We start from the raw sequence: 23139 nt of genomic DNA, 5'->3' as shown, positions 1-23139 counted from the left end.
TTGTCTTTTCTTGGAATACCTGAAATTCTGTTCTTGCAAATATGCTATGCACATCAGTAAGTAAACTTGACAGCATGCATAATTTAAAATAAGCTGTACCTATAAATGATTTATTTCATTGTATTACAGCCTTCAAAGAGTACCTTAAATAAAGAATCATAAGGGTTTGAATGAAAGATTAAATAGTCTTTGGACCTTGAAACATTTATTTATGACCTTAACCCAAGAAAAGACTGTGTTTTTGTTGTTGTTGTTGTTTGTTTGTTTTTTTGAGACGGAGTCTCGCTCTGTCGCCCAGGCTGGAGTGCAGTGGCCGGATCTCAGCTCACTGCAAGCTCTGCCTCCCGGGTTTACGCCATTCTCCTGCCTCAGCCTCCCGAGTAGCTGGGACCACAGGCGCCCGCCACCTCGCCCGGCTAGTTTTTTGTATTTTTTTGTAGAGACGGGGTTTCACTGTGTTAGCCAGGATGGTCTCGATCTCCTGACCTCATGATCCGCCCCTCTCGGCCTCCCAAAGTGCTGGGATTACAGGCTTGAGCCACCGCGCCCGGCCAAGACTGTGTTTTTAAGGAAAATAAACATAACATGTTTGTTAGTGGGAGTTGAGAGTGTAAAACTATTATGCCTAAAATAAGGAATAAAAAGCAACAACAACAACAACAACAACAACAACAAAAAAGTATGTGTCTCTTAAGTCTTCCTCCTACAAAGATCCTGCTAATAGTTTCTTTCACTGTTTGGGTGTTTGGGAGCCTATGTTCTCCAGCACAGAAAGTCCCTTTATACCAACATTGTCTACATCCTGCATGGCCGAGAGCAATTCCCATCCCTAGTTTCCTTGTCACCTGGCTTTTGAATTAGCAGGACTTGGAGGGCAGATTGTAAAGAAAGGATCCTCTAAGGAGAAAAGACTTTCATATCCATGCATTCTCTCCTTCTAGTGCTCTTCACCACTAAAAATAAACACTTACCCAATACCAGTGTGGATTGGGTTCTTCAAGCACTCCCCAGTTATGAACACCTACTCTGCATAGCAACCTTATGACATAGTTATTATTCCTAATTTTAAACTGAGGGAACTGAAGTAAAGATAGTCTAAGTACTTTACTTGGAATTCCACATGTCTCAGTCCTCTAACTTTCCTTCTTCTCTTTTTATTCTCTACTTTCTTTTCCTAATTTCTTCCTCCTTCTTTCCTTATCTTGTAATAAGGCTTGACAGTAAAACAAGATTTTTCAGTCTTTATGGGAGCAGGGAGTCAAGGGTAGCAAATGTGAGGCATTAGATATAGCCTGGGTACACTATTTAGTGATAGCTCTAGGCATTTCGAGAAAAGCAACAATGAAGTTGAGCAGGAGGTAAGGAAGCCACGTGGCAGCACATTGATCAGTCTCTGAACTTAAGATTTAATGACAGTACCTCAAAACTTAGAAGAGAAAATCAGGTCAGCACTGAGGACCTCATGTTTTGCTTAATTATTTAAGAAAGAAAAAACTGAATTTTTAAAGCTTATTTAGCAGCACAACTGGCACTTCCATACATGAAAAGCAATTATGAGGAAAAAAACAGTGAGTGTCACTGTTATCATGTTCTTAATCTTTCCAGATGTGAATGGTTTTCCAGAGTCAGTATGGAGTAGTGGTTAGAAGTACAACCTTTGCAACCATTCTGCCTGGGATTCAGTCCTTCCAGCATGTTCCAACCCACTCACCTTATGCAAGTAAATTAAACTTTTGGGGATCCCTGATTTAAGAAAAAAAAGGTTGATAATGCCCCTATATCACAGGATTGTGACGAGAATGAGATTATTGTTAATTAGTAAATTTATAGAAAGAGCTCATATAATGTACTATTATTGTATTATGCAATAATATACAGTATGTTCAAAACATGAATTTCTAGCTGTAATCTGGTACTATTATATCAGATTGTTCTAATTTGTTCAAAATTTTTTATATACATTGAGTTTCTATATTATTTTATTGTTCTAATTAATCATTACTTTCCTTTACACCTTAATTTCTATCGAAGTCCTAATTGTCTCATTTATCTACTAAAGGAATCTTAATTCTAGCTTTTTTACATTGTGCTAAAGCATATAATAATTATCATAATCATAAATAAGGTATTTAGGTGATATCAAAACTAAATTGCTGAGATTCATTCACAATGATGACAGGACTCAACACTTATGCACTAAAGTACCTCAGTTATAAATAAAGAGCAAAAGGCTTAGTTCCAGAGAAAGAAATCAGTGAAGTGCAGGATTTGATGTTGTTAATATTACTATCATTGTTTCTATTATAATTATTTTAGTTTTGCTTTGGTTTGATGTCTGCCAGGAGCCAAGCAGTGGACATGTGGCTCTATTTCAGCACCAGGACACTTGAACAGCACCATTGTGAGTCTTTTAACCACTCTGTGGCTCCTAGTTAAATTTATGCTTACCCTCTGGCACTTTTCACAGAGGGTCCTTTCAGTCAAAACCAGACAAATTATAGAAAAACAGAAAGCAAGGTAATAAGAACATGTCCTGAATCAATGTATAATAGTCTCAGTGATGCTTTTTCCTGGAATGGAAAGTAAATTACATACTGAAAACATGAAATGCAGTATTCAGGCACTGAAGACAGGCAGGTAAATAAATTTCTTCATCTTTAAATACGATTATAATCCAAGAAACATTGATCATAAGAAAACCCTAACATTGGATAGTTATCCATTTTAATGCATTTGAGTCAGATAATTAGATTAAAATATTTTTGATAGATTACCTAGTTGGAATCCTGAAGTCTACATTATTTCCCAACTTGTAAGCCACCTGCAATGTAGCTGATCCCACTACTCTCTGGATAGCTCTTCTAGATGCTGCTTTATCTACCTGGAACTGAGAGATCAGATCAAACCCTATAGAATGGGAATACAAAATGAAAAGTCTAAAATGAGATTGGTTTTATTCCTTTCCATAACTTTCCCAAATAAAAAAATATATATATCAGGTTTATAGAAAGCATGCATTTTCAATAGGCTACATTGCTACTCACCTGGTAAGTCATCTTGGCCAATCCTGATCTTAGGACAGAGTTCATTTTCACCATTAGAATTGGAATTGGCAGGGAATCCTGCAAAAGAGATAGCATGTCATTCTACTTCATCCACTCTAAAGATTTCAGGATGTATCAATAATAATAAATATTTAAAATTCAATATTATACCAGCTTGCTTAGAGGTAGCATGTTTGGCTTTACCTCCACGCATCTATGATTATAATCCATCCACCTGCAACTCATCCTGGAAGGACTGGATGCAAGGCACAAAGTTTCTCTAGTAACCTGTGCTGGAAAATGTTCATTTTGGAGAGGTTAGGCATTTGTTCCTTTTGAAACCAAAGCTGAATGGTGTCCAGAATGGCACAGGGTCAGAAGTCTGTTTGGAAAATTTCTGGTGGTTTGGGCTAGAAAATATTCCTTAAACACCACAAATATTAGGATTCCAATGAGATTCCAGAGCCAATCTTGGTCCAGTTCAGAGGGGCTTCTGGAGAGTAGAGTTCTTAGGAATCTTTGTCAGATATAGGGGCCTGGGGAAGTCTTGAGATTCACTAATCCTAAATAAAATACAGAGGATGCATTTGATTTCATAAATTCATTCTAAGAGATCAAATAAAGGTCCCTACTAAATTACTCATAACGTCTTAGAACTGGGAAGAGTAAAAAGAAGAAGAAAATAATCATGAGAAGGATTAAATCCTCAATTTGATAAGAAATCATAGAACGGAAATTGTGTTCTCCTTACACAAATGGAAGGTCAAGGGAAGAGAGTTTTTCACCACCATGGAAGGCTTCTTGTAAATATCCAACCTCAGTGCCTTGCTAAGATTCGTCTGACAACAGAGACGCTCTAGACTTCAGAAAAAGTATTATTCACTTGCAAAGCATGGGCCTGGTGCCATGGCTCATGCCTGTAATCCTAGCACTTTGGGAGGCTGAGGCAGGCGGATCACCTGAGGTCCGAAGTTCAAGACCAGCCTGACCAACATGGTGAAAGCCCGTCTCTACTAAAAATATAAAAAATTAGCCAGGCGTGGTGGCACATGCCGGCAGTCCCAGCTACTCGGGAGGCTGAGGTAGAAGAATCACTTGAACCTGGGAGGCAGAGGTTGCAGTGAGCCGAGATCATGTCACTGCATTCCAGCCTAGGTGACAGAGTGAGACTTTATCCCAAAAAAATAAAAATAAAAATACAAAAAGCATGGGCCTAACCATCATGGTACATCAAACATGCTCTTTATACTGTCCTCACCCCAAATTGTTGAGGTCCATCCATCCATCAATCTATTTATTTATTCATCCATGTATTCACTCAACATTAACCAATCACCATCTGTCCTAGGCACTGCACTAGGCACTGCAGCACACAGATTAGCCTTCCTGCCAACTGTGATTACTGGCAGGACTTACTTTCCATACCCAGCATTGACCATGGAAAACCAGCCAGTAGTGTATCCCCATACCCCAAAGGTGGATTGAAGAGTGAGGGTGTGAAGGACCACCGATGCCTCACTCAGTCTTCAGTCAGCCACAACCCTGCCTGATCATTTCTGGGAATAAGTAATCTTTGAAAGTCTAGGAACTATGGCCCTTACTGGGGCGACGCTTGACAGCTGCAGATGCCCAGGGTTCCAGGAAACTGCACACAAAGAAGAAAACTGGAATTTTCCTGAAGAAGAGAGAAGAAAAGTGACTCAAACAGGAGTCCCTGCAGACGGAAACTACTTTCATATTTTCAAACCTGGTAAACCTAACTAATATAAGGTGATCAAATCTCAGTATAGTTTATTTTTTTTCATTTCTTTTTCTGTTTTTTTTTTTTTTTTTTTTTTTTTAGATGGAGTCTCACTCTGTCCCCCACACTGGAGTGCCACGGAGCAATCTTGGCTCACTGCAACCTCCAACTCCCGGGTTCAAGCGATTCTCCTGCTTCAGCCACCTGAGTAACTGGGATTACAGGCATGTGCCACCACGCCCAGCTACTTTTTCTATTTTTAGTAGAGACAGGGTTTCACCATGGTGGTCAGTCTGGTCTTGAACTCTGACTCGTGATTCGCCCACTTCGGCCTCCCAAAGTGCTGGGATTACAGGCGTGAGCCACCGCGCCTGGCCTTCATTTGTACTTTGAAAGCCTACTGAGAGATGTAAGGAACTCACGTTTCCAGCCCCCACTGTCCCTGTTGTTTTATTGATCTCACTTTCTTGATATTTACCTGTCTCATTGTTTTGGTACCTATTTCTTTGTCTCTGGTTTCTTTCATCTTTGATTTCCTTTCTCTCCTTTTCTGTGACTATCACTTTCTCTCACTTCCTCTGTCTTTTTTTTGCGTCTTTGGTTTCTCATGCTTGCTCTCTTGTCTTACTCTCTCATCAGTCTCTCTTTCTGTCTCTCACCTTGTGGCTCACCTACTCTCATCCTACCACTGCTACAAAAATACAGACCCTTGCTTCTGAGGACCCCCAGCCCCGTCTCCCCACCACTCTTTCCAGGGTTATTGTCTTACCAGCAAGTCTTCATTTTCCCAGTTGATTTTCTTTGTTTGCCAACAGTCCCTATGAAGAAGGGGTTGGAAGGGAGTCACTGTCCCCTCACTACCCCTTCACTGTCACCCTAGGACTATGAGTTCTGGGCCCAGCCTTGGTCCCTTCTGCCCCGGTGAGGGCTAAAAGCAAAGGGAGAGAACCAGAGGAATCTCGTGACACTTTAAACTGAAGCAAAGGAAAGGGGTGGAGAGAAGCTGTGCTGTAAGCCCAGGCCTAGGGGTGTGTCCTCAAAGCTAACAAGGTTACACTGAAGGAGGGATTTACAGGGGAAAGTTTGTTGAAACGAAAAAAATTAAATCAGGATGTGGAGAAATTCACCAGAAAGATCCAGGCAAGGTGCTATAGGAACACAGTAGATGCTCTTAGATCTGCTATAGGAGTACAATGGCAGCTTTCAGAACTGCTATAGGAATACAGTGGAAGCTTTCAGAGGGCTGAGGTTCCAGTAAAAATGTGCCCACTGGGAGGCGGAGGTGTAGAAACTATGGGAGCCTTGGTGCCCAATCAAACTAGGTTTCAATCCCTGTTTATTCTGAAGCTTACTAGTTGTGTGTCCTTGAGAGAATTACTTCACCTTTCTGTAACTAGATGCCTTAATTGTAAAACAGATTGAAAATACCTACATTAAAACAATGGTTTTGAGAATTAAATGAGGTATCAAAGGCAGAGGGTCTAACACCCAACAATCATTATTTGTCATCGTCCTCATACCTAACACTTCATTATGTGCCTCCCTCTGTTGAAAATGCTCAAGGCTTAATGCCACTTAATTCTCACAACAACATTATAAGGTCAGGCTGAAGTTACCCTTATTCTCCAAATAAGAAAGTTGAGGAACCAGAAAATGAAGTAACTTTTTCAAACTGCCATGCCTATTACTAAATACACATTCTCTCTCTCTACCTCAGGGCTGGAAATCCTGATAAAATGTAATATTAAGCCCCCTAGTTGTTGTTTCTTCTTAAACTCTGAGATTACCAGAGTTGAGCAGAGGACACTGTATCTGGAAAGAAGCAACATATTATCCTCCGTTAACAAGGTGACAGCAAGTTACAAGGAGCACAAACCTAGAGAGATACATGTTATCAGCATCACTATCACACATACCATGCCCTCTCTCCAGAACCTGAACATCTCAAGAGAATTCCCAAGAGCCCCCACATCACCCACCTTCCCACCCACTCAGCATGGCCTACCTCTGGCGTTGTCTTGAGGGACATGGGTAGTTACTCCAAAAACAAAGACTCTAAAGGTCAGAAGATCCAACGATCTCAAAAATCACAATGCAAGCAAAGTAATTTTTAGGTGAACTTTTTTTTTTAAGAGACACGGTCTCAGGTCTTGCTCTGTTCCCCAAACTGGAGTATAATGGCATAATCATAGCTCACTACAGCCTTGAACTTCTGGGCTCAGGGGATTCTCCCACCTCAGCCTCCTGAGTAACTGGGATGATAGCCATGCACCACCGCACCCGGCTTCTTGAAATTTTTAAATTTAGTTTTCTAATTGATTTAATTTTTATTTAATTACAAAACAATAGCGTCGCTTCTTATTTTTCATTTGTTTATTTCTTTTCCAAAAAACTCCTTTCATCTTCTGCCTCCCTCAGCTCACTGATGAACTGTGAATCAGGCAAACTTAATATCCATGCTCTTGCCCTTTTATTTTCTACTCATAGCCCACCTGTTGGAGTCCTGTCTCTCTTTCCCAGAGGGACACCCATTTCTTCATGCTGTTTAGGGCTTTCTACAAGTCCCCGTCATTTGCCTTCTGTCTATCAAAATTCCCATTCCCTAGTGCAGCCATCCTGGCTCCGTGACAGAACTACAAATGACCAGATCCTAGCTTATTTGTTTAAGTCAGTCAGGGCTCGTGTGAAAGAAGCGCTCTATTAACCTCGGAGGAGAAGCTGTGCAGCTGGGGACCTTCCTGACATCCTGAAGTCACAGGAGGTAAGCCAGCCTGAGATTCACAGGGGAAAAGGCATTTTCCAAAGGGACTGTTCATTAAAGCTATTTATTTGCATGATTGATCCTCTCATATTACTTACTCTGGTAAGAAAGAGAGGGATTTTTCATTATAACGAAGTGTTTGGGAAATCCTTTCATTGCTTTAGAGATCTCAATTCCGCATTTGCCCCTCTCCTTCCCACTGTAATGAGTCCTCTTCAAATAGAATTTGAAATCAAGTGAGGGTGCCTTTTAATTAAAAATGAAAGTATAGAGAGAAAAATAGGTTTGCTTACAATTGGTTTGGCTTTTTTCTAGCTTGGCAGTTTTATTTAAGATGGCTGAAGCAAGCAAGAGCTATTTTAAGGAAGAAAGTAGGCTGAGGGCAGTGGCTCACGCCTGTAATCCCAGCACTTTGGGAGGCCGCGGTGAGTAGATCACCTGAGGTCAGGAGTTCGAGACCAGCCTGACCAACATGGCGAAACCCCGTCTCTATTAAAAATACAAAAATTAGCCAGGCCTGGTGGCACGTGCCTGTAGTCCCAGCTACTGGGGAGGCTGAGGCAGGAGAATCATTTGAACCCAGGAGGCAGAAGTTGCAGTGAGCCGAGATCATGCCATTGCACTCCAGCCTGGGTGACAGAGTGAGACTCCATCTCAAAAATAATAATAATAAAAAGAAAGAAAGAAAGAAAGAAAGAAAGTAAATCCAGGCCAGGCAGGGTGGCTCATGCCTGTGGTCCCAGCACTTTGGGAGGACAAGGCAGGCGGACGGCTTGCACTCAGGAATTGGAGACCAGCTTGGGCAAAATGGAGAAACCCCATCTCTACAAAAAATACAAAAATTAGTCGGGCACAGTGGCACACACCTCCAGTCCCAGCTACTCAGGAGGCTGAGGCAGGAGGATCTCTTGGGCCTACGGAGCTTGAGGCTATAGTAAGCGGTGATTGCACTACCGCCTAGGCAACAGAGTGAGGCCCTATGTCAAAAAAAAAAAGGAAAGAAAAAAGAAAGAACAAAAAAGAAAGTCAATCCAGAGAAAAAAAGATATATACAATCTTATTTAAGGAAATTTTTTTCCTCCCTCCACTCCTATTTTCTATTAATTTTGTTTCCTAACATGACATTAGAATCTCACAGACAGCAGTGCAAATGCCACCCTATTCTGGTCTGGGCCAGTTGCACCCTAAGGTCATAGATGCGTAACCTTTTTCACCCTTAGCATTGTTTCCTCACCTTACCTAACAGTTCGGTTCTGAAAAACCATGTAGAAATGAAATGTGGTCAATCACATCAGATTGTAAATGAACTAAGACAGCTTGATATTTAAAATGATCCATTTTATAAATAGAAGTGTTTTGTATAGAACAATTATATTTTTCTCTGTACTTCCTCTCATCCTTCCCCCACGTACTTTTTACAGAATGTACACACACTAATCTCCTTCTTCTTATAAATCAAGAATATGATTTACTTAAAGCTTAAATCAGGGAATGTCATCACAAATAATCATCTTTCTTGATCATCCACTTTCTTTTGTTTATTCAGTCATGTACTGAATAACTATATACAGTAGTATACGTATCAAGTATGTGCTGGGAGTTGAGGAGGTAAAAAGTGTGAATAAACATGGCCTTGCCCTGAGGAAGCTGATAGTCCAGCAGGGAGGACCAATATGAAAATGACCACAATTCAGAGAGTAAGAAGGCTGTAGTGTCACTGAGAACAACACTATTCTGGTCTGGGTCAGTTGCATCCTAAGGTCATAGACGCACAGTCTATGGCACAGTCCAAGGGCATTGGGAAATTTTTAATACAAGAGATAAAATCTTAAAGGATACTAAGGCTACCAAGAGAATAAGTGGGTGCAGTAAGTTTTAGACAGAGAAAACAGAAGATACTATAACAAAAAGGTAAAAGAGGACATTTGGGAAGCCAGAAGTCTAGTGCAAGAATCCTTTCATTTGGTAAATATCTATTGGTGCCTCTTCTACATGCTCCCCGACTGACCTTAACACCAGAGAGACAACCAGAGAAAGATCAGGTCCCCGCCCCTATGCAGCTTACACACTGGTGGGAAGAGAGGTACTAAACACATTTACAAGAATAGACAAAATAATTTCAGGTGGAAACATTATGAAAAATACAAAAGAAGACAATGTGTTATAGAGACTGTAGAAGGTTTAGAGGCTGGTGTAGGTTGAGGGGTTAGGGAAAGCTGCTTTGTAGTCATCAATTTTGACTCAGACCAGATGAGAATAAAGAGATAACATTGGTGGGTAGGTTGGAAAAGAGGTGGGGGACAGAAAAACTACCTAGTTTTGAGCTTGAGCAACTGAGTAGAGATGGTGATGTCATTTTCTGAAATCACAAGTAGCAGGACCATGGGAGAGGAGTTGGATAAAGGATCTTCAATGACATCAAAAGAAAGCATAGACATTATGCTGGCTGTTATGGGAACCGAGAAAAGAGTTTGAGGCCAAGAATGACTTTTTCGGATGTGCCTTTAGAAAGACAGTTCTGCTGTTGCTTGGAGGATGGATTGAATGGGTTTTATTAGTATGTATACATATACACAACCAGAACAAAACTTTCAGAAAACAATAGTTACTCATATAAATGTAATATTTTCTATTTTCTGTTTTATTATATTTCATTTTTGAGTGATGATAACCGAATCAGTGAGATTTCAGGACCAACTGATGGGTTACAACTCACAGCTTAAAAAACATTCGATTAGAAAAGAGTAGACACGGCCGGGTGTGGTTGCTCACGCCTGTAATCCCAGCACTTTGGGAGGCCGAGGCGGGTGGATCACGAGGTCAGGAGATCGAGACCATCCTGGCTAACATGGTGAAACCCCGTCTCTACTTAAAAAATACAAAAAATTTGCCAGGCGTGTTGGCGGGCGCCTGTTGTCTCAGTTATTTGGGAGGCTGAGGCAGGAGAATCGCTTGAACCCGAGAGGTGGAGGTTGCAGTGAGCCAAGATTGCACCACTGCACTCCAGCCTGGGCGACAAAGACTCCATCTCAAAAAAAAAAAAGAAAATAGTAGACACTAGAAGTGCCAAAAGATCTCTTTCCCCTTGTTTCCTGGTATGGACACAACAGCTGGGATGCCCCATTAAACTCATAGAATAGTAGGGCAAGTTCCTTAGTTTTAACATGACTATATATGTTTTAAAACATTATTTTGAAGTAAAGTAGCTGTAAACTGAGAGTTTTAATTAAACATACCACAACCCCCATATTTAATTAGTTCATAGGTTAAATTAAAGAAGAAGTATTTTTAAAACTAGCTTCCTAATGGTATTTAGTTTTAAGCTTTATTCCATCTATCTTTACTTTAAAATAAAAGACCCAGGATGCCTAATGGCTCGTACCAGTTGTGTGAGGATGCCGCAAATTAGCCACAGCTAGAGCCTGAAATTTATCACAGAAATCTCTGGCTGAGAGGCTGATTAACAATCAGAGCTGCTAAAACTCGGACTCCCACAGTTTTACGTTGGGTTCAGTTTTACTGTAAAGAAATTTCACCATAATCAAAGCTCTATTTTTAATCTTCTTATTTTGGCCCTGTACTTGTAATTGTAGCCTAATCATCTATAGCAAGCAAATAGAACCCCATGGTGATGGCCATTTTTCTCTGAAATCATTCACAAATAAATGTGTTCTCACCGTAGAACATTAATACAAAAACAGGTTATTTAATGTAAAATTCCCCACTCCTAAGCTTTTCAGCATATTACTTTTGCTCTCTCTAAAGTATGAGCACTTCCGTCTCCCCAAGGAGGAGAGAAATCAATTCCCCTCCATAGCACACGTGCTTCCAGGAGCTGTTGCTGCAATTGCTGCCTTGCGAGTCTTAGGTCTACAGCAGCTGATCCATGTCCTAAGCCTCTTTTGCTCCCTTCAGTAAAACACACATATTGGCCCATCAGTATGTTTCTTTACCTACTGTAAAGCCTTCAATCTTGTCTCATCAATAATACCTTCCCTCTTATGCTCTATGGCTTTGCAAGACCGTTTCTTACCACAATCTCACAGCTTGTTAAAAACATACTACTGGGCACTACTCCCAGAGGTTCTGGTTCAGGATATTGAAGTTCGGTCTGAGAATTTGCATTTCTAGCAAGCTCCCAGGTGATGCCGATCTCCTGCTGATCCACGGAGAGGTGCTGCTCATATAGGTCACGTTTTCAACACCATTAGGCTACCTCTTCTTTGTTATAATTGGCATTGATTTGTAGACTGTAAGTGTATAAGTATTTGCTGAATAAAATTTTAAAATAATTATGAGTTGAACTCATAACACCTACTGAGAACTTTTGAGCTCATGAAAAGAATTGTATTAATTTCCTTAGTAGACATTAATTAAGGAAATGTACATGGCAGAATGAAGTATAGAAACCTAAGCCTTCTCTTCTGCACTATTGTGATTTAACAACCTACTACTAATAATAAAAGTGTGTACCTGAATTGCATGTTAAACTTTACAAATAAAATGTAAAAAGGTCATTGATTCTCAAATACCTCGTTCTCTTTTATGAAATAAACTTTAAATATACCTTGTTTTAGGTTGCATCTACGAAGTTTCATATGCATTTACTAGCTTTCACATGCTGGGAAAATGTTTTCTCTGCACTAGGTGGCAGTATAATCCTGAAATTTGAAACCTAAGCTAAGGCATCAAAGACGAATTTGATTTTCAGCCTTCAAGTAGATAACTTTGATTTTAAGAAAATATTTCATTCTTGGTTATTTTCCATATGCATAAACTGAAATATTATAGTTGACTTCTTTTTAGGGTTCCTCTAAAAAAAATTGCAAATACAATGCACCCTGATGTTCATGAAAGCCTACTGAAGGAGAAAGACACAAAATGAAAGATTAAAATTAACTCTGCCTTCATAGGTGAGCCATCCACTCTGACCTCACTAACCACCACCAATTTGAGCCTTATAATCAAACAGAGCCAAACCCAAGGTTAAGAATGTGAACTCTGGAACCAAATGGCTTAGGTTCAAATCTCAGCTTCACCACTTTCTAGCTGGGAGACCATGGAGAGGTAATTAACCTTTCTGACTCATCTTATTTATCTGTAAAAATTAGCAATGAAAGCACCCTCCTTATAGGCACATTATAAGGATTAAACTAGAGCTGAAAATAGTACCTGGCACTCAATAAATTTTAGCTACAATTTTTCTTATAATTCACTCTCCTCTGCTTTCTTTTTAGACTCAACCCCAATCCGTCCAGTAAATGGTGGCTCATTTAGATCTTAGAAGAGTGTGGCTGTGCTAGATACTAAAAACTATCCTAGACAATATACAACCCATTATAAATAGCAAAGTAAATCAATTGAAAGTCCCCTTCTCCCTTCCATGTGCACATCTTTGTCTGTTTGCTACACTTTTATGATTCTTCCTCCTGTAATACTGCCCTTGATAAGTCCTTCAAGCTCTTCTCATCAATAATACCTTCCCTCTTATAATACTGTATGGTTTTTGAAGAACGTTTCTCACCATAATCGTACCTTGCAACAATCCAACAAGACAGATGTGACTCTCCTGTTTTCCTGGTGAAGAAACAGGTGAAGAGACCTGTATGAGTTCATAGTTATATGTGACAAATCTACCGACCGATTCCTGAACAGATACAAATAAAAGGTAACTCCAGTAATCACTGGTGAAACAGTCAAACAGCTATTTACAAAACACTGCATACAGGATGACTGATGCCTACTGATTAGTCCCCTTTTGGGTACATATGTGTGTGTGTGTATATATACACATACATATACACACACACACATACACACCACACATATGTATATGTATACATATGTGTATATATACATAAATGTGTGTATACATGTATATAATTGGTTTCTTCATTTTAAAGTATATGGAAAAGTAATATATGTATTTGGTAACATGCATTATATTTAAAAGTAAGATATGTATTTGGTAATACAACAGGATGACTATAGTCAATAATAATTTAATTGCATATTTTAAAATAACTAAAAGAGTACAACTGGACTGTTTGTAGCAAAAGGATAAGTGCTTGAAATTATGGATACCCCATTTACCCTATGATTAGTACTTATTGTGTGCATGTATCAAAATATCTCATGTAACCCATAAATATGTATACCTATTACATACCCACAAAAATTAAACATTAAAGAAGTAATATACGAACATTGTGGAAAAGTGGAAAATATAGAAATAGACGAAAGAAAAAAAACAGTCTCATCACCTAGAGACAACTCGTTATTAACATTTTAGGATGTTTTCTTCCAGGCCCTTTTCTACAGACAAGCTGTGGTCATACTCTACACAGTTTTATAACTTCCTTAAATGCACATCACTTAAAACACTCATGCACTTGCTTTCATGAAATGTAAATGCAATCACATAGCACATACAAAAAGATAGCAAAACCCAGGTGTAAGAAATTTGCCTTGAAGTCACAATTACAGCTTTTAATTCTAACTGCTGTAACCTTGAGAGAGAAAACAACTATAGAGAAAGAGACACTGAATAACTGAGAGAGGTTCTTCCAGCAGGTCTTGGTTTTTGAAAGACATTCTTTTTCTCACCCAAAGACATGTGGGACTATAAACCTGAAGCCAACCACCTAACCACAAAACCACAAAGGCATGTGTAGACATTCCAGTGGCACCAAAGGGCAACCACAGGAGAGTCCTGCCTCCTACCGTTTCTTAAATCCAAACATCTCTGAAACCATGACTAACTCCAGAAATAGCAGTAGCAACTGACATGTGGGCAGGTGAGAAAGAGCCTTTGTTCTTAAAGACTCAACCTAGAGCCACGACAAACTGAAAGGCTCTAGTATTTGCATACTTACAGTGATTCCAGAGGATGGTTAGTCCAGGGTGGAGCAGCAGAGATGGAAAGGCAGAGAGGCAGTACCAGGATGGTGACAGAGGAGGGACAGAATCACGATTCATATTATTTCAGCCTGTCCTGGCCAAGAGCCTCTCCAGGACTCTCAGGACTTTTTCTAGAAGTGCAGTATAAGGAGGAAATGTCAGAAACTATACTTCATACTTTTTAAAATATATTTTTTTATCTATATCACTCAATATTTTGCTATTTTCAGGTGAGGCAAGTAAGGTTCAAAGACGTTAAATAACTTGCTAAGGGAAATTCCAAATGGCAGGCCAAAACCAAACTTGGGTTTCTCTAATATCAAAGCTAATGTTCTTCATATAATTTATCATCTGAGTATACATACATGCACATGTACACACACACACACATACATATGTTAAGGACAGTCTCTGCTTCACTCTGCATCTAGTTGTTCACTATTACTTTCTTTTCTTCATAAACTCTCAAACTGGAAAACTTCAAGACTTGCTAAGAAGACTTGCTCTCGTACTAATCACCAACCTGGTGCTGTAATTGTCCAAGGGTTTACCCTGCTAATGCTTTGCTAAAAGCAACAAAAAACGAAGGCACAGTGCCAAGAATGGGAGATGTGTTATGTGCAGGGAAAAATTTGAAATTGAAGTTGCTCTGAACAGTGAAATGAGCTCTCAAGTGGAGCCAAAGGGAGATAGGGAAAAACGCAGAATGTAGCTGCAGCAACTCAAATGGAAATGAGCATGCCCATGGTGAATTTCCTAAAAACCTCTTCAGTCAAGTAGAACAAAATAGTAAAAAAGCAATAAAAGAATAAATGACCTAGAATTATTGGCCTCGCAAAGCATAACCTACTACATAGCGCTGGTTTCAGAAGCAGATGTAGAGAAACTGCAGCCTCACAAGGCTTCCATCACTGTAGATGTTCTTTTAAGCTTTGCTCTCTGACAGGACACTGTTGACTGTGTAAAATGTTATTACAAGAATCACAGGAGTAATCAGGAGAAATCTGTCTCTTGGTACAGTATTGGGAAATGTCATTTGGCTATGGATTTGTACCATAATAAAGTTGACCATAAACACACACCATAAACACAGAAAACAAGAAAGAAATAACTTTAATGTTATATCCAGAGGCTAAATGATAGATTGTTGGTATGTTATTGTGAGTAGTTATTTGAAAAGAAAAGAAAAAAACAAGTTAGTTGACCCTTGTTGGATTATAAATAACCATAAAAAGGCTTTTTTTAAAGCAATTCAGGGATTTCAAAAAGCCTCCAGGCTTTGCTGTGTTGCCTAAAGAGCCCTCCATGTTCATTCCTCTTACTGTGTCCAGAATTACGCTGGCTGTGAATTCAACTGTAATTTGTACAGTTGCAATTCATGTGTTACCTTTAAAAATAAACAGTTTATGTGAAACTCAAGTACTACTGTTTTCTCAAATGAGAAATAGTGAAACTAATTTTAATGCAAGACTTGTCTCTCCGTGTACTATAGTTCCAAAAGATCACTTATCTTCTCTCTAGCATGCTGCATGCCCAGTGTTTCCAAGCCCTTCTCAAACAAGCCCCCACCTCTTCCATAAAGTTGATCTGGCACCTCCAGCCAGATGTTCTCTGTTCCACTCAATCATAGGAAGAACTATTTACATGAAATGACATTACATTCTGTTTTATAGGCAGAAGGATACAGTAGAGAAAGCAGGGGGCATCTAAAATCAGGAAACTTAGATTTGAGCCCTTGTTCCTTTCATATGTCTTGTAACACTACTGAGCCTGTTTCCTTTTTTGCCCAATAGGAACTTATCTTAGAGGCTCATTGTGATGCTCAATGAGTTAATCCATGCAGGAGAGCTGGATAAAGTGTAAAGTGCTCTACAAAGGTAATCATTATTTCAGAATTAATATTTAGGGAGCATCATTATATGCAGGACATAGTTCTGAGCACTGCATAGTAATCAAAGCTGAAGAAGGCAGATTCCGGACTCTTATGGACCTTAAAATATAGTAGAGGTGTGAAAACATTTACCTCAATAATTAAAACACAGGGTGTTAAATAGTAAGTGCTTTAAGCCATATCCCCAGAACTTCAAGTCAATTTGACAAATATCCATGGATCAGGCTCTTGAGATACAAAGGTAAACACGATGGGTCACTGTCACTTATCCAGTGGGAAGGACAGATACACAACAATTATGATAATACTGGGCAGATAATGATAAACTGTAAAGTAAGTGCATACATACTGGGAATTGGTTAGGTCTGGGTAGATAGACACACAGAAAGGTTTTTGTCTAGTTCAGTGGTAAAGTTTGATCAGCGATAAGAGAGCTTAGCAACTGTTTCTAAAGATTGAGTTTTTACTTCCAAACAAGATAAAAAAGGACCAGATCTGACATCAGATTGATCAGCTCTGTGAGGCAGGTGGATGCTGGGAAGATGTGGAGGTGACTGCAGAGATTCAGCTGAGCTGGAAAAACACTCAAGTAAGACATTAATAGTGGATTAGGAACTTCTGCATGGCCACAGTAGAAATCAAATAGCAGTGGGGGTAAGAAGAGTATGGTGTAAGCAGAGGTTAAGGAACTAAGGGATAGGAAAAGATATAACAGTGGTTAAAGGAGGACAAGATTTTTTTCTTCATTTGTTTAAAATAATAAATTTAAAATAACTAACACTTGTACTGTTTACTACATGTGGGTATTGCTAGAAACATTTACGTATTATTTACCTATATTACCTATATTAATTCATTTATTGCACAACCATAAGTTGTAGGTGCAATTACCCCTCAGTAGTGATGGTGAAAGTGACATGGGGAAAGCTAACATTTGTAGACTGAGAAAAAGGGGTCAGTGCAGAGAGAGATTGAAGACAAAAGGGAGGATGCCCCTGAAACTCAAAATAGCAAAAGCTCAAGAATGAGGGGTGATTGTCATTTTCCCTTCTATATTAGTCTTTGACTCCTAACTTCTTCACAATAGGCATTATCTCACTCTATTGCCCAGGCTGGAGTACAGTGGCATGATCTTGGCTCACTACGACCTCCGCCTCTAGGGTTGAAGTGATTCTCCTCTCTCAGCCTCCTGAGTAGCTGGGATTACAGGCATGTACCACCATGCCCAGCTAATTTTTGTATTTTTAGTAGAGACAGGGTTTTGCCATGTTGGCCAGGCTGGTTTCAAATGCCTGACCTCAAGTGATCCGCCCACCTTGGCCTCCCAAAGTGCTGGGATTACAGGCATGAGCCACCATGCCCAGGCTGCATTATCACTTTCATAATTGGAAAACTAAACAATATAAAAATAAGAGATCACTTAAATATAGTTTATATTGTTTTTAAATTATTCTATATTTCTTCTGTGTTAAAATATGCTTTCTAATAAGAAATTAGCTCCCTGCAGGTAGGAAGGGTAACATTTCTTCTTCCACCCCATCAACTAGCACCTGTTGTGTATATGTGTGTGTGTATGTATATTTTAAAGGGAACAAAATTAAACCCAACAAAACCCAAACCCTTGTTAATATTGCTCAAAATTTAACTAACTACCCTATATTGCTGTCTTTAATTACTTTTAGGGTCTGTTTTAATTCTTTTTTCTTCCCTCTACTTCCCCTCTCATTGTATCACATTCTGTCACCACTCTTCTTGGACCTTAAAAACAAAGAAAACCCTTCTGGGGCTATCCAGATAGCAGGTTTGTTCTTATTGCCTCTTATTTTCCGTAGTGGAGATTTATAAGACCTAGATAGCCAAGTAAAAATTTGAGCATACCGCTATTTTGTTTCCTTGTCATTTTCATAGGCCAAGGTGAGTTAACAATTAAATTGCAGTCTTTTACATTCAATCTTAAAATAATTTAGCTTTCCCTCAAGCTATTGAATGTTGAAATTGGTTGTTTGTTGTAGCTGTTGTTTATTTAGGGGAGGAGAAAGTGGCTTTTTATATTGTTTTCTATATTATTGTTTTCTGTATTTTCTATTCCTCCCTTTCCCCTCCTTCCCTTGTAGTGAGCCCATCCCCAAGGTTCATGTTTCTCTTTATTCCTGTGAGATCTATTCCTCTTAGCTTCCTGGTTACTCTACATTAAAAATTCAAGAAAGGCAGCCTAGATTTCCAGTTTATATATGAGTACTTCCTTTCAAGTTCCAATGTGGGTCTAGTAGAGTTTTGTCTGGGAAAAGTCATTGGGGAGGAATAAAGATAAACACCTTGCTTGTCTTCATACCCTGGCCCTTGTATGGACCTACATTTAGTACATTCACAAAAGAAGAATATGTTGTAAGTGTGCATATACTTCACATTTCTCCCTAGAAGTGCAGGTAAGAGGGTTCCCAGGAAAGTGAAACAAGAACCTCCTTAAAATCGAATGTAGGTTCTAATCTCAGTATAATTATTTGAAGCTACTATACATTGCCTGGTATTCTGGAACTATTTTTCTCTTGAATATTTCAATCCATTAGAGTCATTATAGCTGTTAGAAAGAGCATATTAGGCCAGGCATAGTGGCTCATGCCTATAATCCCAGCACTTTTGGAGGCCAAGGTAGGAGGATCACTTGAGTTCAGGAGTTCAAGACCAGCCTGGCCAACATGGTGAAACCCTGTCTGTACCAGAAATACAAAAAAAAATTAGCCAGGCATGGTGGTGGGTGCCTGTAGTCCCTGCTACTCAGGAGGCTGAGGCAGGAGAATGGCTTGGACATGGGAGGCAGAGGTTGCAGTGAGCAGAGATCATGCCACTGTGATCCTGTCTGGGTGACAGAGAAAGACTTCATCTCAAAAAAGAAAAAAACAAAAGAGAGAAGAAAGAAAGAAGAAGAAAGAAAGAAAGAAAGAAAGAAAGAAAGAAAGAAAGAAAGAAAGAAAGAAAGAAAGAAAGAAAGAAAGAAAAGAAAAGAGAGAGAGAAAGAAAGGAAGGAAGGAAGGAAGGAAGGAAGGAAGGAAGGAAGGAAGGAAGGAAGGAAGGGAAAGAAAGAAAGAGCATATTAAGATCACCTAGAAATCTTTTATCTTTTAAAATGTAAATGCCTGGATCTTTCCACAGAGATTCAGATTTAATTGATTTAATTGGTCTGGGATGGATGTCTAGACATCAGTATTTGCCTCCCACATCCCTCCTTTATCCTTCTAGTGATTCCAAGGTGTAACCAGGTTGAGAACCACTGGTATAGGGCCAATCCAAAACCTAAAACTTTAGGGGTGTTTGACTATATATCTTTGGATCTTGGAATACATTCCAGATCTTATTTCTTTTAATTAAGATAAGCATTGCTTCCGAGGTTAAAACAGAGTCAAAGCTATTCACCAAATTGTCTCTTCCTTTTCTACATACATGCACACAAACATTAAACTAAAACAGCACTCCCAGGGCTGCTCAAGGGACTAACCAAGCAACCTGACCTAGTTATCTTCTTCATACCACCTGTATGTGACATGTTGTTAAACTTGCTAATGAGGTAGCAAAGTAGTTTAGGAAAGAAAATTATCTTTACATGCAATAAGGCCCTGAGGCAAGAAAGTAAAACAAGCATATTACTGCTGAAAGTAATTAGGATAAAACCTAGTACTTTAACAATATCTAGTCAAAGAGGTTACATAATTGTGGCCTTGAACACCAGGTTATATGGAGAGTTTTGGGATATTGCAAGCCATTCCTTGCTTCAATTTTAGTTTCCAAGTACAAAATAGAGCAATGTTCAGGAGGTTGAAGTACAAAATTTGTACAAGTATCTTGTACTTCAACAACTCATATTTTTTTCATATTTAAAATAACACAACTTTTCACCCTTTAATTACTAGTGGAAACTGGAGAATCACACCCCAATTTAGAGTTTGCAAACTAAGATAAATCACACTTCAAAGTCTTAAGTTACAAGCTAACTGCAGCAACGATCTCTACAATTGCTTGGTGTTGTTTGCAGATACATTTCATTCCTGGTTGGTTTCATTTTCAGGTTAAGTAACTAGATTAAGACCCTTTCCTCTAGGGGAAAGGACTTTTACCTGCAATGTACAGAGGTTAGTAAAACATGAATCTCATGATACTCAGTTTGAGTGGTTCTTTGTCTTTAAAACTTGTAGGCTTCCAGCTGCATCCATGTCCCTACAAAGGACGCAAACTCATCCTTTTTTATGGCTGCATAGTATTCCATGGTGTATATGTGCATCATTCTTAGCAAACTATCACAAGAAGAGAAAACCAAACACCGCATGTTCTCACTCATAGGTGGGAACTGAACAATGAGATCACTTGAACTCGGGAAGGGGAACATCACANAAAACTTGTAGGCTTAACTTCATGTCACACTCAGACACACATACCATCTTCGCAAAAATTCACATTTCATCCTTCATAATATATAAAGAAAAGATCCAGGGTGACCAATTCATCTCAGTTTGCTCAATACTTTCGTAGTTTTAGCACTGAAAGTTCACATCCTGGGAAGAGCCCCCCTTCCCCTGCCCTAGGCAAACTGGGATGGTTGGTTATGCTAAAACAACCAGAATCAGAATCCAGTCTGGAGTTGACTTTGACCTGTTGGACCTCTCCTTCAGGCCAGGTGTTCTTCCCTGATATTAATAAATAATACGCGTCAAAAGTGGGCCAGACTGAGACCACCAGCCACCATGTAAGATCTCTCACCATGATTTTAACGTGCTATCTAGGATGCTCCCAATATTGTGTAAGGTAACTGCTTTTGTCTCCATATTATAATATAAAGAAACAGGCTTTGACCTGTTGAAGACTGCACTGGTAGTAAGTAGACAGCTGAAATTTAAACCTAGTTCTGTCTGACTTCAAAGATTGTGCTCATTCTATTTTATCAACCATAAGAAATTTTACGAAAACCTACATAGAGGAGATTTTATAAAAGCTAAAGAAAAAAACAAGTAATAAAATATAGAGTAAGAATTAAAATAACAAAACATCAGAATCTATATGGATTCAACAAAATACACAGCAGAAATAAGAAAACGAGCAGCTATTTGATGGATGACAACTTTCCCAAAGTCAAATTCCTAACATTCTTTATAATGTCCTTTCAAGTATTCAAATAAAATGCCACCTTAGGTAAAAAGAACTTTCTATTCATATGTAACAAATATTTTGTTCCTAATTTTTTCTCTTCAAGGTATGTAAGAATGTCTAGTGTAAATATAATTTGTTGATAAATTTTATATTTTAATTTATCCTATATGCTACAAAGAAAAATAGGATCATAAAGCTGCTATTTAAGAACTGTCTAAAAGATGCAATAAACTCAATTTATAATTTAAATCCTAACTCTGCAGATTTGTCCCAGCATACATTTAAATCTGAGTTAAACTAGCAAATATTTTTGAACCAACATAACTTCAAGGATATCGCTAAAGAAACTCATGTCTGCTGCTTTTTACTTGACTTTCTTGTATGCTCCTAATGTCTCCCTACATGTTCGTCCTATTGCCTGCTGCCTTCACTGGATCCTCGGAAAGATGCATTCCAAAGATTTCCTTCTAGTAGCTACACATGAAGAAAAGGAATTGATGTCCATCAGAGTTCATGAGAGTGAGTCTTGACGATAGGTGACAGCTACTGGCATCTCATATGAATCTCTCAGCAGAATAGCAGAGACAGACTTTTTGGTACTGACCTTTAACTATTTTTTTTTTTAATGTGTGCTCTTACTTCACCCCATCTTAAGGTTGTTCAGTGACTTTGAAAAATTTTTGAACACTGTTAGGTGTGGTCAGACCACCAGATTTACAAGTGACAGAATCAATAATCAGCTCTAAAATTGTCAGGGTCTCAATTATACCCAAAGTTTCTGATACTGCAGTTCACCAAATACTGTTGAAATCTTCTGGAAAAAAAAGTTTAGTAAGATGTCTTGGGATATCTGGAGTTTCCTTCATCTTTAGGATATCTTTTTCTCAAAGATGATCTAGGCATAGCACACTTCAGAGCTTTCTGTAAGGTCTTTTTCTGAAGAAAGCCTGTTTAGCATTTAGCCCTTATATCAGTATGGAAATGAGACACCACTGAAGTGTTGTACTTATCAAAAATAGCTAAGGTATTCCTTGGCAGCTTTTACCAACTAGCCATGATAGAGTGTAATGGATATAATTTAGCCTCTCTGGATTAGATATTCTCTAAAAGAAGTACAGTGTTTCCTGGTAACAAGCATGACTTCCTGTGAATTTTAAGTGGAAATTAAAAGAACTCTCACAGTATTTTTAGCTCATATTTGTGAGCATGGTCAGAGCTAGGAACTCTTCAACCAGCTGATGAAGAATATTAAGAACATTAAGAATCAAAAGTGAGGGGGCGGAGCAAGATGGCCGAATAGGAACAGCTCCAGTCTCCAACTCCCAGCACGAGCAACACAGAAGACCGGTGATTTCTGCATTTTCAACTGAGGTACTGGGGTCATCTCACTGAGGAGTGCCGGACAATCGGTGCTGGTCAGCTGCTGCAGCCCGACCAGCAAGAGCTGAAGCAGGGCGAGGCATTGCCTCACCTGGGAAGCGCAAGGGGGAAGGGAATCCCTTTTCCTAGCCAGGGGAACTGAGACACACAACACCTGGAAAATCGAGTAACTCCCACCCCAATACTGCGCTTTAAGCAAATGGGCACACCAGGAGATTATACCCACACCTGGCCAGGAGGGTCCCACGGCCACGGAGCCTCCCTCATTGCTAGCACAGCAGTCTGC

At 39.2% G+C, this 23139-nt stretch overlaps 1 protein-coding gene across 1 annotated transcript in view; it reads right to left on the bottom strand.

The window, feature by feature from the left end:
* COL9A1 (collagen type IX alpha 1 chain) overlaps nt 1-23139 on the bottom strand; it is a 151058-nt gene that overhangs the window by 83758 nt on the left and 44161 nt on the right. The window contains 6 exon segments of the mRNA XM_017859764.1: nt 2775-2907; nt 3045-3122; nt 4646-4719; nt 5555-5713; nt 13082-13123; nt 14422-14577. Of these exon segments, the coding sequence (XP_017715253.1) occupies nt 2775-2907; nt 3045-3122; nt 4646-4719; nt 5555-5568 (299 nt within the window). The 5' untranslated portion in view covers nt 5569-5713; nt 13082-13123; nt 14422-14577.

The sequence above is a fragment of the Rhinopithecus bieti genome, unplaced genomic scaffold, assembly GCF_001698545.2.
Source record: "Rhinopithecus bieti isolate Rb0 unplaced genomic scaffold, ASM169854v2 scaffold_50350, whole genome shotgun sequence".
NCBI lineage: Eukaryota > Metazoa > Chordata > Mammalia > Primates > Cercopithecidae > Rhinopithecus > Rhinopithecus bieti.
Note: the sequence above shows the minus strand (reverse complement) of the source record. Positions and strands in the feature narration are given on the sequence as shown.